The sequence below is a fragment of the Electrona antarctica genome, assembly GCF_951216825.1.
Source record: "Electrona antarctica genome assembly, chromosome: 24".
Taxonomy (NCBI): domain Eukaryota; kingdom Metazoa; phylum Chordata; class Actinopteri; order Myctophiformes; family Myctophidae; genus Electrona; species Electrona antarctica.
In genome coordinates, this window is record NC_136803.1 from 2,878,735 (window position 1) to 2,897,020 (window position 18,286).

The 18,286-nt window shown below is 43.7% G+C and overlaps 1 protein-coding gene across 9 annotated transcripts; it reads right to left on the reverse strand.

Moving 5' to 3' along the window:
- Nucleotides 1-1,346: 1,346 nt before the first annotated feature.
- LOC306916993 (uncharacterized protein) lies at nt 1,347-17,777 on the reverse strand. Of its 9 annotated transcripts, XM_079495105.1 has the most exons (7): nt 17,473-17,777; nt 17,314-17,395; nt 17,211-17,281; nt 11,606-11,822; nt 8,179-8,363; nt 7,922-8,066; nt 4,649-6,646 (listed from the first exon to the last, which is right to left on the reverse strand). In XM_079495105.1, exons 4-7 carry the CDS (start codon nt 11,693-11,695, stop codon nt 6,104-6,106), a joined length of 963 nt encoding a protein of 320 aa, XP_079351231.1. In that variant the 5' UTR covers nt 11,696-11,822; nt 17,211-17,281; nt 17,314-17,395; nt 17,473-17,777; the 3' UTR covers nt 4,649-6,103. The 9 variants fall into 9 exon arrangements, with proteins under 9 accessions (XP_079351228.1, XP_079351227.1, XP_079351231.1 ...); XM_079495107.1 differs by having other exon boundaries at nt 17,211-17,395; nt 17,639-17,777; XM_079495108.1 differs by having other exon boundaries at nt 11,675-11,822; nt 17,211-17,395.
- Between the last annotated feature and the right edge of the window lie 509 nt (nt 17,778-18,286).

Below are 18,286 nucleotides of genomic sequence, written 5' to 3' on the forward strand. Positions count from 1 at the left end.
TGTATTAAAGGCCCCACTGTGCCGGTCTGTAAGTGACCGATATGCATGCAGGTTTTATTGTTACCATGTATGTTATGGACACTGATATTTAAGGGCCCACCTTTGGGGTTTGGATCTTCTGCCTCTGCCTCACTTCTGGTCGTGACCGCTCAAAGTATATAGGGCTTAAGTGTTTAATCTTCTACCTGGGCACTGGTTTAACCTGCTTGTTCTGAATTGCTTTTTGTTTTGTAACCAATGTATTTTCTTTAGGCTACCAGCAGCACCACACCTGCCCCTGGAGGTTCCTGCAGCACCACACCTGCCCCTGGAGGTTCCTGCAGCACCACACCTGCCCCTGGAGGTTCCAGCAGCACCACAACAGATTTATAGATTGGTCGGGGTGTGAAGAAGCTCCCGCCAGCGTGCTGGTGAGGGAGAGGACTAGCGATGGAGCTCGTTAATTTTTATTCATAACGAGCAACTTATCGAACAGGCTTATCGAGGTCCCTATTGAGCTTTTTCTATTATTTTGTTGAAAGACATGACGCGACAAATTCTGAACAGAACCAATATCTTTACTGTAATAATTACGATAAAATATTTAACCAAAAACGTATCACTTGCACTAGCATTTACCACTACTAGGGGCTTCAAATACAGTATACTTTTCTTTAAATGTGTATTTATTTGGGCACATCGATTTAGAATATACACACTTGTGCTTGTATTGTAGTGTCCCGTTGTTTGTTTTTTAAGACAGCCTGTTTCGTAGTTGCTTTGTTGTTGATTGAATGTGGGGGATATATGTGTAACAAAAACAGACAAACAATAGACACAGGAGTAAAAGAAAAAAAAAGGGGAAAAAAAGAAAAAAAGTTTTTATTTTTGCATTAGTTCATCAGAACAATTAATCCGCTATACCGAGACACGTCAAGCATTCCCTTGCATTGGTTTAAAACAATTAAACAGCTTTACGTAAAAATACTTTAAGTACAAATCTTTTTACCAAGTACAATTTTACTGCACAATTATATTCACCCACCTGTCAGAACACATGCACAATTACACAATTCAATAACATTTTATTAAATTCAATTCCATTTTATTAAACTATCAAAAAGTTGTCTCAAGACACTTTACATGTAGAGCAAAGGACAGCCACCAAGCAATATTGCGACAGTGGTAACAAAAAAAACTCCCTTCCTTAGGAAGAAACGTCAAGCAGAACCCAACTCTAGGGTAATAGTTATAGAATGTGATTGAAATATTGATTGAAATATTTATTAACAGTTTGCAGAATTACAGTACATTTCAAGCACAAACTCAATACAAAGACTGTTTGTCTTGTGACTGTGAGTGGACGACCCAGTTAAGCATTACACTTGTTTACAAGAGGGTCCACCTTGTTCAATTCATGGATTCATTGTTCAAATATAGTGGTCAGTTTAAGATAGCACAATGGATAAACTTTCAGAGAACTTTGAATGGAACAAAATGAATCAGCATAGCGAGTGCCGCGCTATGAGCTTGTAGATCTGCTATTTTTCAATAGCTGGAGTATAACATAATGCTTTAAAAACACCAAAAGGGGTTCCCGCCCAAAATGGGTTAAATCCTTTAGTAACCTTTGCCAATCCTAGAAAAACCCTTGAACCCTGAACACAATCCAGGCAATGGATAAAAGACCCTTAAAAAGTAATTTGGAAGACGCAGGAATTCAGACCACACCGAATTATAAAGTTTAGTGGAATTTATACAAATTGATTCTCAGTGAAAAGATGTTACAGATCCAGGCTTGACATAGCGTTATTCCATAGTTACAAAGTCCGTTCCTGAGTCCTGGATAAAGTTTCTATTCCATGAATAACACAATTTAGGCAAAGATGGCGGAATGTTGTTGTTCTATCGTGATTGGCTGAGATTAATCCATGTTGCTGTCAGCTGACGATGACCCACGTGGAGGAGATGGTTGGCATCCCCTCGTTGGTTCAGCACAGTGATGGGGGTGGTGGCAGCGTGGTGACGTCGCAGTCACAAGATGGGAAGTCTGATGTCTTATGCATGAAGACTCCGTGGTCATGGTGACCTGTAGATATGAACCCTGACTTCACCTACACTGACTTTGCTGCTTAGCTGGGTGATATGCACATACGTACATCTGCACGTACATCTGACAAGCCCCTTTCATCAGGTATCATATGACTCTTCACTTTGCATCAGGTGTCATCTGCTTGACTCGTCCCGACACCCACAAGCTCTATGGCACTGAATCGTCCATAATCATAAGGTCTCCTATTGCCAGGTTCATCTTAATCTGAGTCCACTGTTGTGGCACTTGAAGCAGAGACAGGTACTCACCCATCTCTTCCAAAACAGTCAACAAGATACTGCACTATTTCACCCTTCAGTGTGTATACAAGTCTGTTGTGAACAGTTCAAGTGGCATGACTGAGGTACTGACGGATTTCCATAGAGCACCGAAGTCCTGACGTCACTGCCCTCTACTACCAGTAGAGGGCAGTGAGCGCCATGGTTCATGTATCTTTTTATAAGCATTGTACTCTCCATAGGGGGATTTTAGATCGCCTCATATAAGAACTGTGTTTGAAAAATAAACCGATCACCCGGGCCTTTTCACTCATATGGATATGAAGCATCGACTGAAGGTGGAAATGTACAAATATACCCAAAGAGTAACAAAATAAGCGTTAGAAACGAGCCAAACAACCCAGAGACTACATTTCCGGGTAGGCTGCTTCTGCCCGCAGCCCGTCGCACAACAGAAACTGAACGTTAATTAAGTTTATTTTTATTTTTATTTTATTGATATATAATGTATCGTGGTTAGTACGAGTCGAGTCACCACCAGCTGAGCTTACATCAACGAGGAATCTCAGGAACGCAATATGTTGACAGCTGGGCGTGACGTATATGCTCAGCGACATTGCATTCATATGTAGTTTCAAGGCTTTTGTGTTCACATTAATTCCATTTTCTCTAGAAACTGGCTGTATCAAATATGAATGGACATCATTAACGACGCACAGCCACTCCCCTGACAGAAACGCCGAGGTGGTCGGTTTATTTTTCAAACACAGTTCTTATATGAAGCGACCTAAAATCGCCATTTGGGGATCTCAATGCAAATAAACAAATACATGAACCTGGAGATTGACGACCTCTACTGAAAGTGACGTCAGACTTCGGAGCTCTATTGCTGACACACGACAAAGACCAGGCCTGGGTTGGTATGGGTGTTCCATTGTGCAGAGAAGAAGCTTCTTTGGGGTCAAACAATGTGTTGGCGTTAGAGGCCCATTGGCTCTGTGTCCCTACATTTGAGGATGTTTGGCTGTAACCCCAATCCTTGTATTGGGAATTGAAGTCCCCTGCATAGAAGGCAGGCTCTGGTAACAGTGGGAGTGAGTGAATTCACATCATCATATGTCTTCTGCAGATCAGCTTTCACCAACATGAAAGGAGGTGGTGTTAGGAGGTGGTGTTAGGACGTGTTAGGAGGTGGTGATATTAGAAGAAGTTGGTGGAAGCTGATCTTGTTTGGGGTTATAGCCAAACATCATCAAATGGAGAGACACAGAGCCAATGGGCCTCTAGCACCAACACACTACTGTTGCTTGACCCAAAAGTGCCCCCAAGCTTCTTCTCTGCACGATGGAACACCCATACCAACCCAGACCTGGCCTTTGCCGTGGGTCAGTAATGGAAATATGTCAGCACCTCAGTCATGACACTTGAGCTGTTCACAAAAGAAGACGCCTATACATGCTGAAGGGTGAAAAAGTGCAGTATCTTGTTGACTTGTTTTGGAAGAGATGGGTGAGTACCTCTCTCTGCTTCAAGTGCCACAAAAGTGGACTCAGATTAGGAAGAACCTGGCAACAGCATACGTTATGATTATGGACGATTCAGTGCCACAGAGCTTGTGGGTGTCGGGAAGAGTCAAGCAGATGATACCTGATGCAAAGGGAAGAGTCACATATGATACCTGATGAAAGGGGCTTGTCAGATGTGTGCAGGACAAGATGAAGACAAACGCACTGGAAAGACCTGTGAACAAGCTATGCCTCATCTGTGAGACGGACACTTACGGGTATTGTTTTCCGTGTTAACCGTGTACACTCAAGACAATGCCACCGCTGCCACCCTTAGAGCTGACCTGTTCTGACATTCCATGTTGATAAGACCTCATCAAACCCTGTGCACTCAAGACACGCTCCATATATGGCAAGTGCACGCGACGTCGCCCTTTAGGGCAAGGTCGCTCCTCACCCTCAGGCGTCTTACTGGTAATGTTAAGATAATGCTATACTATGCTAGCAGTCCATGATCGTGCTCTGTGAGGAGGCCGGGTCCACAGTCACACTCTTGATAGGCTCATTGAAGGATCCGTGAAGAGGCCTGGTCCACAGTCACACTCTTGATAAGCTCATTGAAGGATCCGTGAAGAGGCCTCGTCCACGGTCACACTCTTGATAGGCAGCTGGGGGTCCATAATACAAGTCCATCGAACTGCAGAGTGGGAGACAAAAAGAGACTCCGGGGAGTGGCTCCCCGGATGACGAGTTAGTGGACCATGAGTCTGTACAGTGTTAATAACAATCGCACTGATGGGAAACAAACCCACACATCCAAGGGGGGGGGGGGGGGGGGGGGGAGGAGAGGGGAGGAGAAAAGGGGGGAGGGGATGGGGAGGGGAAGGGGGAGACGTAGAGTTCTCATTTATTTTAATTAATTTTCAGGCCCGACCCTACCCTACCATACACTGCTCTAACTGGGTCGGCCCGAGGCTCGGCCCGACCCTAAAAATGTCCATAATGTTAGGCCACTAGATGGTTCAATATACTGAGTAAGTGTGTGAGAGAACAGACTTATTGCCGAAATAGAGGATTTATGTAACTCACGTTGGCTGTTAACACAATGAGTGCCGCCTGCTGGACGAAAGTGGTATGGCGCTTGGGCGCTGGTGATTTAAGGCTATAACACTATGACGCGTGTCCGCTTTTGGCTTCCATCTTGGATGCTAAAGCATAGCATCAATGCTAGCGAACTAAAATGAGGTCCATCCTTCCTCTAGAAAAAACCAATGTTCCCATCACGCTCACCGGATAATCAGAAGACCTATCTGTTCAAAAGCACGGACAGCGCATTAGTTTCAGGGGGAAAAGCGTGCAAAGGCTGCGACTAAAACAGAAGCTAATGTAGTTGGTCATACAGACAGTGCGGGTGGGGCCCTAGCAACAGTTCACAGCAACCGGAACGGTTAAACAAATGGAAAATAGCAAGGCAATTTTATAGCAATATCAAACGCCTCAAGACTTCCAAAACAAGTCAACAAGATACTGCACTTTTTCACCCTTTAGTGAGTCTTTTGTGAACAGTTCAAGTGGCATGCCTGAGATACTGACACATTTCCATTGCTGACACACGACAAAGGCCAGGTCTGGGTTGGTATGGGTGTTTCATTGTGCAGAGAAGAAGCTTCTTTGGGGTCAAACAATGTGTTGGTGTTAGAGGCCCATTGGCTCCATTTGAGGATGTTTGGCTGTCCTTGTATTGGGATTTGAAGACCCCTGCATAGAAGGCAGGCGCTGGTACCAGTGGGAGTGAGTGAATTCACATCATCATATGTCTTCTGCAGATCAGCTTTCACCAACATGGAAGGAGGTGGTGTTAGGAGGTGGTGTTAGGACGTGTTAGAAGAAGGTGGTGTTAGAAGGAAGTGTTAGAAGGGCGTGGTGTTAGGACTTGTTTAGAAGAAGGTGGTATTAGAAGTTGTTATTAGAAGAATTTGGTGGAAGCTGATCTGCAGATCATGTTTGGGTTACAGCCAAACATCATCAAATAGAGAGACACAGAGCCAATGGGCCTCTAGCACCAACACACTACTGTTGTTTGACCCAAAAGTGCCCCCAAGCTTCTTCTCTGCACAATGGAACACCCATACCAACTCAGACCTGGCCTTTGCCGTGGGTCAGCAATGGAAATTTGTCAGCACCTCAATCATGCCACTTGAGCTGTTCACAAAAGAATACTCCTATACATGCTGAAGGGTGAAAAAGTGCAGTATCTTGTTGACTTGTTTTGGAAGAGATGAGAGTATTCACATTTCCTGAAAAGTAGTCTTGAACATACAAGGTTTCCACCCGACAGAAAAAAAAATGGAGGTAAATGCAAGGTTCTTAGAGAGGGGGGAGGTGGTCTGTACTGTACCTGTATGGGGCCAAAGACCCCTTGCCATATGCACAGAGTGGCCAAGGTGTGAGCTGATCCAACAGGGGGCGTTCTGTCCAGTCTCATAGCCAGGGAGGAGGCTCCGTCGTCGGGGATGGAGCACCAGGCCGACGTAGGGTTCTCCTGGAAGGTCTGGTACACGCCCAGCACTGGGACGCTGCCCTCTGGAAGGTCTGGTACACGCCCAGCACTGGGACGCTGCCCTCTGCTGAAGGTCTGGTACACGGCCAGCACTGGGACGCTGCTCTCTGGAAGGTCTGGTACACACCCAGCACTGGGACGCTGCCCTCTGGAAGGTCTGGTACACGCCCAGCACTGGGACGCTGCCCTCTGGAAGGTCTGGTACACGCCCAGCACTGGGACGCTGCTCTCTGGAAGGTCTGGTACACGCCCAGCACTGGGACACTGCTCTCTGCAAGAAAGACACACCATCATCATGAATCCATTTTACAATCCATTTACCCCAGTAGTCAAGGAATATCATCAGTATAGTGTCAAATCTGGGAATACATTTCTTACCAAGAATTTTCTTCTTCACCAATGTGTCTACTAACATATCCCACATTGGTTTCTATTCAACCACCCTAGGGGAAGTTTTGACAGCTGCTGAAAGTTGGGGTGCCATACAACCATTATAAGGCAAAATGTTTTAAATTTCATTATGCTTGTCAAACTAGGATGTTTTCATGATTCTGAATCCATTCCAAGCATTAGTTTTGCACTTAAAACACTCCTTGGGCTAAAAATGGTTGATGAGGTCAACACATTTGGGTAAATTTGGGCAAGTGGCTATGGCCAACCTAGGGGGTCTATGGTTAAACTAGGGATCAAACTAGGGTTTTTTCATGATTCTGAATCCATTCCAAGCATTAGTTTTGCACGAAAAATACTCCTCGGGCTAAATTCGGCCATAGGCACTTGCCCAAATGTGCCCTAATGTGCCAAAATGTGCTGACCTCATCACATTTGTGATGACGGATATGGCCATTTTTAGCCCAAGGATTGTTTTTCATGAAAAACTAATGCTTGGAATGGATTCAGAATCATGAAAACATCCTAGTTTGACACGTCACATGCTACTTAAAACATAATGAAATTTAGAACATTTTACGTTATAGGCTAATGGTTTCAGCAGCTGTCAAACATTCCCCTAGGGTGGTTGAATAGAAACCAATGTGGGGTATGTTAGTAGACACCTTTACAAACACATTGGTGAAGAAAAGTCTTGGTAATGTATTCCCAGATTGTATTAATATCCCCTGACTACAGTGAAAGAGAGGAGAAACGGAGGCGAAGATTGAAGGAAGGTGAAATGAGGAAGGAATCCAAATAAACAATCTTGACAACAAATACTGGATTGTTATAAAGCTGCAAAGGTATGGTGAAGGTGCAGCAACAGTAGTTAACGTGGCATCACAATCATTTTAACCACTTTATCCATTGATACGTTGGATGTTCAAAAGTAGCAGATGTACAAGCTCACAGCGCAGGAGTTTGTGCCACGCTTGTGAGTTTGTGCAATTGCAATTCTTTTCTGGATTTGTATTTTTTTGCTGCTGTAATAAATCTTCTCTTCTGGGCGTCACTGTGGCACAACATATTTTCAGATGGGGGTCCGTGGCCAAATACACATAAGTTGGAGAACCAGTCAATTAAATTACACCATGAAGTCATCTCGTCAGCTCACCTGCGGCCGCGGCACTCTCAGACTGCGTCTCCCATTCCATGCCGACGGCTGAGTCCAGACCGTTGCTACAGGAAGCGGTAAGGAAGACCACGCCCACTTCAGGAAGACCACGGCCCCTTCCGCGGCCACCAGCTCTGTGTTAGTTCTGAACAGCAAATACACAGGTAGAGATATTAAACCTACAGTGTGTGCGTGCGTGTCTAAATAAATATCTTTTTTTTGTGGCTGCGGTTTGTGGTGTGATGTTCAGCGCTGACCTGTTCAGCGTGGGTCCGATGCGGAACAGGCCAGACAGAGCCAGGTTCTCCAGGACGGTGATGTAGGTGTGCAGCCAGTCCCCCCAGACTGGCTCCTCCGCTGGGGCTGGACGGTGGAGCCTCTCCCCCCAGATGGGCTCCTCCATTGGGGCTGGACGGTGGAGCCTCTTCCCCCAGATGGGCTCCTCCACAATCGCAAAACAAAACAAGTCAACAAGATACCGCACTTTTTCACCCTTCAGCGTGCATTTTGTGAACAGTTCAAGATGCATGACTGAGGTACTGATGCATTTCCATTGCTGACACGGCAAAGGCCAGGTCTGGGTTGGTATGGGTGTTCCATTGTGCAGAGAGGAAGCTTCTTTTGGGTCAAACGGGATTAGAGGCCCATTGGCTCTGTGTCTCTCCATTTGATGATGTTTGGCTGTAACACCAATCCTTGTATTGGGAATTGAAGACCCCTGCATAGAAGGCAGGTGCTGGTACCAGTGGGAGTGAGTGAATTCACATCATCATATGTCTTCTGCAGATCAGCTTCCACCAACATGGAAGGAGGTGGTATTAGTAATTAGGAGGTGGTGTTAGACTACAGGGGTGCCCACACTTTTTTGACTTGAGAGCTACTTTCAAAATAACAAAGCTCAAAGAGATCTACCAACCGAAAAAATGATTATACCATTGCTGAAAATAGTTTAAATAGTGTACCTGAGGGAGCTTTAGAAGCTGGCGTTACATATACATTAAGACTGAATGCACTTAGGCCCTCATTTATCAATTGAGTGTAAAATCTGCCCCAAATTCGAGTGTAGGTTTCATAGTACACCCACGTCGGGTCGGCATTTACAAAGTGATCGCAGACAGCTGATCCTTCTTAATTTCATTCCTAGCAGTAATAAATGTGACGGCTGAAATCAATCTGGCACGCCCTGTGAAATCAAGCCTCGCCCTCGTTTTTGCGACATGAACAACTACAATACGACCTGGAAACCATGGATACAGGAAAAACTTACTGCCCGCCTCACCCCCACACACACACACACACACACACACACACACACACACACACACACACACACACACACACACACACACACACACACACACACACACACACACACACACACACACACACACACACACACACACACACACACACACACACACACACACACACACACACACACACACACACACAACTTGCAAGCCCAACTAACTGGTGTGTTGTATCTTAAATAAATAAAGAACGAACACCTGCATGAATTAAATAAAGCTGTAGGCATCCTACCCTGTCTGTTTCCCTCTCACCTCGCTTGCCTTTCTGTCATGTCCACGCACGCACGCACGCACGCACGCACCTCAAGGATACACGACACATCGCATCGCCATGAATGGAATACGTTTGTAGGCCTATAATAATTTTACCCATTCGTGCGCAGTGCACGGCGAAGGCGATCAGTGAGACTGCGCACTGCTGTGATAAGTCCTGTGGGTGAGTGATGCCTGCATGAGAGATAGGCTACCATGTCGTCAAGGCAGTCATAATCAACGTTTATGGAGTGATTTGATCATTGATGAACGAATCATAAACATATGGATGAAGGTTTGCATGTGTGCTGGTATGTGCTGGGCTGGCGACGCACGCCGCGGCCCCGTCCTCCCGACCCCCGAAAATGATCTCGCTTTTATCTGAACTGTCAAAGCGCTTATTTAAATGGTGAATGATTAAGCCCCTTACGCCTATAGCCTGCTACAATTGCAAATAGGCAAGCTGTATGATTGTCATTGTCACTTGGAAATAAAGGCGTGCAGTCCATGTGCCTTTTTTTTATAATATCACAGTGATTCTATAGGCATCTGATGTCACGTTCATGCCGCATGCGATGCGCTCCCAAATCATCTCACATCAAGTGCGCTCGCATAACAAGGCCAGTAAAGCACTGTTTGATTAAGCACAAACTAATACATTGTAAACATGTTATATTGTTTTTAATTGCGCAATTTTAATTACTTGTAAAGTTGGAAATCTGACTTTTTCTTTTTCTTTTTTTTTTTACATGTATATACATACAGTTTTATATTAACATTTTAGGAGTGAAAACATATGTTTAGATGCCTGTGACAGCGTGTCAGCAGTTCAGACAATGCTGCTCCGCTGTTCTACGACAGAAAAACAGGTGAGGACAAAGCGTACGACAGCTCCCGACCAGACGTGATTTTTGTCCTGGCTCAAGTTCAAATTCATGCTTTGGCGCAAATCGTAAATGCCGAAAATTGCACCCATATTTTGGTGTACGCACGGTTGATAAATGAGGGCCTTAGAATGGGAAATAGAGGGGGAGAGGTACCTTTTTTTTTAGGGGCGCCAGCACAGGTTTAATGTTTGTCTTTAGGTCAATGTTTGTTTTATAAACGCCATTGACAATGAAGAGAAATTAATGTTAGTCACCAACACAAACATTAAATCCCATTGAAAATAAAGAGAATTTAATGTTTGTTTTGACACCGTTTGTTTTAAATCATCATTGCATCACCTTAATGCATGTTCGGACTAACGGGACTTCGGATCTATGGGCAGTTCCCAAACCGAATTCCCTCCTCGATGTTGTAAGATGATAAGAACGCCCCTCACTTCACACGGGTGTGATTTTTGTATTTAATTTGTAATGCTATGCTACAGACGTTTTTGTACACAGCAACACTCAAAAAAACAAAATATTGCATTGTGGGTTTGAGCCGACAGGCCTCAATCAAGTCACCTTAATTCAAGTGGCAGATGCCAAAAATATATATTTTTCATATTAAATTAAACATTCTTTAGGGGCATGTCATGTGATCTACCTGCACAGCCTTTGTGATCTACTGGTAGATCGTGATCTACCTTTTGCCAAAGGACGTGTAGAAGGAGGTGGTATTAAATCAAATCAACCATTATTTATATAGCACATATTAACACAACCAGAGTTGACCAAAGTGCTTCACAACAAAATATTGAAATTATAGCAAAGAAGGTGGTATTAGAACAGAAGAAGTTGGTGGAAGCTGATCTGCAGAAGACATGATAATGTGAATTAATTCACTCCAGCTGGTACTAAGTTACACCTGCCATATATACAGGGGACTTCAATTCCCTACACAAGCTTTGGGGTTACAGCCAAACATCATCAAATGGAGAGACACAGAGCCAATGGGCCTCTAGCACCAACTCACTACTGTTGTTTGACCCAAAAGTGCCCCCAAGCTTCTTCTCTGCACGATGAAACACCCATACCAACCCAGACCTGGCCTTTGCCGTGGGTCAGCAATGGAAATATGTCAGCACCTCAGTCATGACACTTTAACTGTTCACAAAAGAAGACCCGTATAGATGCTGAAGGGTGAAAGAAATGCAGTATCTTGTTGACTTGTTTTGGAAGAGATGGGCGAGTACCTGTCTCTGCTTCAAGAGCCATAAAAATGCACTCGGATTAAGAAGATAAAATACAGTGTGGTGGTGTACTATGATATGGTAGCAGTCCATGGTCGTGCTCTGAGAGAAGGCGTCCACGGTCACACTCTTGATAGGCTCATTGAAGGCTCCGTGAAGAGGCCTGGTCCACAGTCACTCTTCATAGGCAGCTGGGGCTCCATAATACAAGTCCATGGAACTGCAGAGTGGGAGACAAAAAGAGACTCCGGGGAGAGGCTCCCCGGATGACGAGTTAGTGGCAGGTCTTACTGGACCATGAGTCTGTACAGTGTTAATAACAATCGCACTGATGGGAAACGAACCCACACAACCAAGAGGGGGGAGAAAAGGGAGGAGGGGAGGGGGAGGTGAAGGAGGAGACGTAGAGTTCTCAACGGGCCCGAAAATTAAGGCCCGGCCCTACCCGGGTCGGCCCGAGGCTCGGCCATTACCATAATGTTAGGCCACTAGATGGTTCAATATTCCGAGTGAGTGTATGAGAGAACAGACTTATCGCCGAAATAAAGGATATATCTAAGTGGTTACTTTCACTTACTTTTGGATTACTTTTATGCAAAACTATTTCATTAGATAAAACAAGTTTTACCATTGATAACCAGACAAGAATGTTGAGCCTATGAAAAAAAGTTAAATCAGTACCACCTCAGAAAATATTTGGCTCTCAAGTAGACCTTTTATGATTCATTCAGGTACATTTATTCCTAATTATAATAATAATTCCTAATCACCACCACACTGGTCAACACAGAAGCCGTTGAGAGCTGCATGTTAATGATATGATCCATAGAGTTATGGTTATGTCTGCATCATATAGAGAGCAATGCATAGCCTACTGGAGTGCCATTTGAACGGAATCATCATCTGAATCATTTTCCACCCGTGTTCCCACAACTACAGAGCGCTCCACACACACCCCGCCTCCTCTTTTCCCCTATACAGATCACTGACCAGAGTGTCCGCTGGCTATAGATCATGACGCGATATAATGTAATATAATAAATATAACATGGGGACTGGAGAGTTGGATTCGCCGCTGCTCGTGTGCCCACTGTGCAGTGCATTATGGGTAGTGGCAGCGACACACACAGCTCAGCCCCTGATCATGTGTCATGCGTACTATTTATTTCGACTTGATTCTTTTATCGTTTGTTGTTTTAAAAGGGTATCTTTGAAAAACAAAGAAGGGTCACACACTGTCAGAAAACTTGCCAGAAATGTTGCTCTTTAGTCAAATCGTTTGTTGTTTTAACATATTATAGCCCTAAAATTGATGAGGGGAAGGTGAGAATGTAATCAAGCCTGTAATCCCCGTTACTGTCTGTAATCCAGATTACACATTTTAAAAAGTACTGTACTGTTTTTTTTACTCATGGCGTTTTCAACAGCTTACAGATCTGTTATTTTGGGCACATACCAATGAGGCGTGCCACGCGCCGACTGCTACAATACTAAACATTTGGGAAACCAAATGGCCTGTACAGTGGACTGTAACAAAACTGTGATCATGTAACTTGCTTGTAGCTTACATGTAGCGTTTACACATGTAGTTAGAATGCAATCAGTTTCCACTGCAATTTTGTATGTAGGCCTATTTAGAATGCAGTAACAGTTGCACCTGGAGGCAGACATCAAGACCATGAAGATGACCTGGAACCAGCTGGAGAGAACGGCTCAAGACAGAGATGCCTGGAGATTGCTCGTTGACGGCCGATGCCCCAGTAGGCATAAGTAAGTAAATAAGTAAGTAACAGTTGCACCTTACATTAAATGTTGCTGGTGAATCATGAGATTGACTGTAGTACACGGTGCATGATGATGCCTTGATCAAATGGGTTTAGTACGGTAATCCAGTAAGTAAGGAATCCAGGAACCTGGAGAAAGGACCTCCCCTCAATACTTGCCTGATGCCAATAAGAACCGTCACGTGAGAAATATTCGCCTGATTTCAGGAAGAACCGTTATGTGAGAAATACTCGCCTGATTTCAGGAAGAAAACTGTTACATGAGAAATACTTGCCTGATTTCAGGAAGAAAACTGTTATATGAGAAATATTCGCCTGATTTCAGGAAGAAAACTGTTACATGAGAAATACTTCCCTGATTTCAGGAAGAAAACTGTTATGAGAAATATTCGCCTGATTTCAGGAAGAACCGTTACATGGGAAATACTTGCCTGATTTCAGTAAGAAAACTGTTATGAGAAATATTCGCCTGATTTCAGGAAGAAAACTGTTACATGAGAAATACTTGCCTGATTTCAGGAAGAAAACTGTTATGAGAAATATTTGCCTGATTTCAGGAAGAACCGTTACGTGAGAAATACTCGCCTGATTTCAGGAAGAACCATTATGTGAGATTATTGGGCGGCAGTGGCTCAGGGGTAGAGTTGCCGGTTGGGAACTGGAAGGTTCCAAGTTCGGGCTCCCCCTGAGTTTGTGTCAAAGTGTCCTTGAGCAAGACTTTGAACCCCTAATTGCTCCCGATGAGCAGGTTGGTGCCTTGCATGGTTTCCTCTGCCATCAGTGTATGAATGTGTGTGTGTGAAAGGGTGAATGTAATGCACAATCTTTGTAAAGCGCCTTGGAATGTGCTATATAAATGCACCATTTACCATTTTTATCTTTGCCTGATTTCAGGAAGAAATATTGTGTGAGCAACACTTGCCTGCTACAGAAGAACTATGGACAACCCAGTTTTTTTACAGATTATTAAAGTACAGAACATAGGCTTTCGTATGATGGATCATTAATTGAAAAATATTTGAAGGAGGATATGACCATTTGAAACTGAAAGCTGAGGAAATGCCATGAGAATATTTTCTAAACCTTTTAAACACCTCGAGCTGCCCAGAAATGTGTGTGACAATGGGGACAAGAGGTACTTAACTCCACCCCTAATCACTCATTTAATCACTCCCCCAACTCATAACCACCCCCACAAGTTTTAGCTGTCAAACACTAGAAACACACGATCGGACAGACCTGCTTTTAATTGCTAAATGTACAGTACAGTAAAACCGTTGTAATTGTATGTGACCTTATGTGGCAGCTGGACATAAACCACTAACCAGGGCAACATTTCCCAATGGAATGATATAAAGTAACCTAGAACAGACATGTTTAAACCAGTAGTAATAATAATAATATAAAGTAACCTAGAACAGACATGTTTAAACCAGTAGAACAAACAATGCAATTTGTAATGTGTCCCATAAAACCATTTGAAAGTACAGCAATTACATAGTTAAACTCTACCTGGTTGTAAATAGATACAGTACACATTTTTTCTTTTATTATTTTATATAGGGGGGGAAATAAATGGGTTTCTATCTACTGTGCAGGGTTTACATCCAGTCTAAAGCCCGCCCACTGTATTCGCCAATACACACACACACACACACACACACACACACACACACACTTTCCGTATCCTCTCTACACAGGATGCCGACAGTAGAACTTAACAGTGCTAAGTAGTGCTAGTGTCCGCTCAATGTAACACCAACGTGACACGTACGCTGTCTATAAAAACACAACCACAACCAGTCATAGTTCATACTGGCTAACATTCATTGAATATAGCCTATGGTCATTTATCAATGGAGTGTAAATCCTGCCTTAAATTCGAGCGTGGGTTTTGGCGTGCGCTCACGTCGCCACGGCATTTATGAAGTGATCATAAACAGCTGATCCTTGCGTAATGTCGGTCGTATCGCTGATAAATGTGACGGCTGAAATCAATCTGGCACTCCCTATGAAATCAAGCCTCGCCCTCATTTTTGCGACATGTACAACTGCAATACGACCAAGCAACGTATGGAAATCAGTTACATGATGGAAAGCCAATGAAAAACTTTTTCCCCACGCGCCTCGCCTTTATACAAGTTTTCAAATGTATAAAACAAATGTATATATTTTTTTTGGTGCAACCACTTCCTTAAACGTTTCCGCGCCATTGCGACGATTAAAGTCAATTGAAGCCTAATTTTGATACTGACGCTTAACGCCATTGGCGACGGCCTACGGCAATTGCGCTTTTATGGCGCGTTCGATTGCTCGAGCCATAATGCTACTCACGTTAGCCGGTTAGCTAGCTGTGTTGTTAGCACAGCACTGGATCGCCCATCTTAAATCGTCGTCGCCATAATAATCCATTCTATCCATTTCTTTCAATCGCCTGTATCTCCTATTCCTTGTCCCAGATGGCATTTTGGTCAAAACAGCGTTTCTTTGACGGCACAGATATGATGATCTGGAGCTCTACAGAGCTCCGGTCTGGCTTCAGATGGTAAACAAGGCCTGTCCGCTCCATGTAGGTTCCTAGCCGCAATTTGCAACTCTAGATTTTTTTATAATGGGATGAATCTAGAGTTGCAATACCCTCCATTGACTCCCCACTCATCATTTTGCGTTTGCGATCTGCTTGTCTTAAACAACGTTAAACTCACCAACATTGCAGCTGTAGTCCAAGCTTGAATTATTCTCTTTCAATCTGCAAAGCTTGTTTTTCATAAAAATCCCCCGTAGACATGTTATGAGCTACTTTCTGTCAAGAAATTCTGTGCAAGTGATTATTTTTCTAAGTGCTGGAGTTTGGAAGCGCTCGTCGTAAGTCACTGAACGTCCCTGCATGCATCTGTTTCGCATTTGCACATAATGCAGGAGGCAGCAGCGCGACCCCTTAATACAAACGAGCGCTTCCAAACTCCAACATTTCTTCTTCTTGACAGAAAGTAGCTCATAACATGTCTACGGGGGATTTTTATGAAAAACAAGTTTTGCAGATTGAAAGAGAATAATTCAAGCTTGGACTACAGCTGCAATGTTGGTGAGTTTAACGTCGTTTAAGACAAGCAGATCGCAAACGCAAAATGATGAGTGGGGAGTCAATGGAGGGTATTGCAACTCTAGATTCATCCCATTATAAAAAAATCTAGAGTTGCAAATTGCGGCTAGTAGGTTCCTAGGTTAAGACATACTGCTCATGGACCGGAACTGGCGGCTTTTCAAAATAAGAGCTAAAATTAAAAAAATGCTGGCGTGAATTAGATCCTAATTTTTCAATAAATGATAAGTGTTAAGTGACTATGTGTGTGGCTGGGTGGCTGGCTGGGTGCGTCTGAGCACGAAAACAGCATGGTTGTTTTTCACCACCTGTGCGCAACCTAACACACACACAAACACACACGCATATATTAACAGTATATATGATGATTTCGGGTGTGCCAGTACAGTACAGTGACAGTACAGTACAGTACAGTACAGTACAGTACAGTACAGTACAGTACAGTACAGTACAGTACAGTACAGTACAGTAGAGGGACCCCCACACAGTAACTGTCATTTCTCAACCGTTTCGGACGTTGGGCGGCTCGCCGGAAGCGGGCCGGCACCCTGGGTGCTTTCCTGTGGCTCTGGAATTTCAAAATAATGCATGTCAATAACAGCTCACAAACCTTTCAGGCCGTAAAACATCCGAGTACTTCTTCTACCACTGAATATAAAACATGATGCTGGGTGTTTGTGCACGGTTAGAGAGAGAGCAGGGGGTGCAGAGTTGTACTCACTCACTGTAATGTTTATCCATCCATCCTGGGTCGTCCATCTTGTCTGCGCAGTGGGTCGTTGCTCTGTCTGTCTGCGCAGTGGGTCGTTGCTCTGTCTGTCTACGCAGTGGGTCGTTCCTCTGTCTGCACAGTGGGTCGTTGCTATGTCTGTAGCGAAGACAACCTTGTTGTCCATAAACTGTTCCCTACACACAAAAAACATTGTTAAAAGATACTGATAACGGATTCACCTTGAACTCTTCTGTTGAATAATCATAATAACCTTTTTGATTGTCAAGTTAGAATTGATGAGGTGAAACGTTGGCATGTGTTCTAAAATAAATGATATGTGGAAGAGTTCCTGTCGATGAGGGCTAGGTGTACTACAATAGACAAAGTAAAAGATTGCATTTATGCAGATGTTTTAATTAATTATGTATGTAAGGAACCTGTTACGGTGAATAGGGATGAGGACTCAAATGCAGGATACACCACTGAGGCAGAACAATTAAACTTAGAAGGATTCATTAATCAAACTCAGGATCTTCCATAACTGGGCAAAAGGCAGATAAAACTCAAAATGCATAACAGGACCTCACCCAACAGGGAACTAACAAGAACAATGCAAACACAGGACTTAAAAAGACCCAGGATAACAGGGCACAGGTGAACTCAACTGACAATCAACACTGGGATAGGCTGGGGGACTTACAGGACACAGGTGGAAACACTGACCAATTACAAGGTTAGACAAGGCAGGAAAACAGTAACTAGGAAGACAGGAAACACTAGGTACAATACTACAAAATAGGACAAACAAAGCCAAGGCAACAACAGTGTAACAGAACAGTCAGGAACACATGACCAAAGACCAAAACAGAGCATACTGAAATGACAAAAAGTCCAAAACCTAAATAAGGACAGTCAAAGTCCACGGTGCGAGGAGCGGACCGTGACAGAATCTCAATGTTCGAAAACATAGCCTAATGTTTATATAGCAGGGCTAATATATTATACGAGGTTGTAGGTTAAAAACTCACAAAACTCAATATAAAAACAAAAAATCCTCCAAACAACTAAAACGCCTCAAAAGTAGC

Bases quoted from the DNA above. Each gene is read 5' to 3' on its own strand.
- LOC306916993 (XM_079495100.1), bottom strand. From the start codon at position 8,645: ATGCAGGGGTCTTCAATTCCCAATACAAGGATTGGTGTTACAGCCAAA. The intron at 8,067-8,178 runs GTCAGCGCTGAA...TTTGCTGTTCAG, and splicing joins ATCGGACCCACGCTGAACAG to AACTAACACAGAGCTGGTGG. The intron at 6,647-7,921 runs GTGAGCTGACGA...TCTTTCTTGCAG, and splicing joins TGAGAGTGCCGCGGCCGCAG to AGAGCAGTGTCCCAGTGCTG.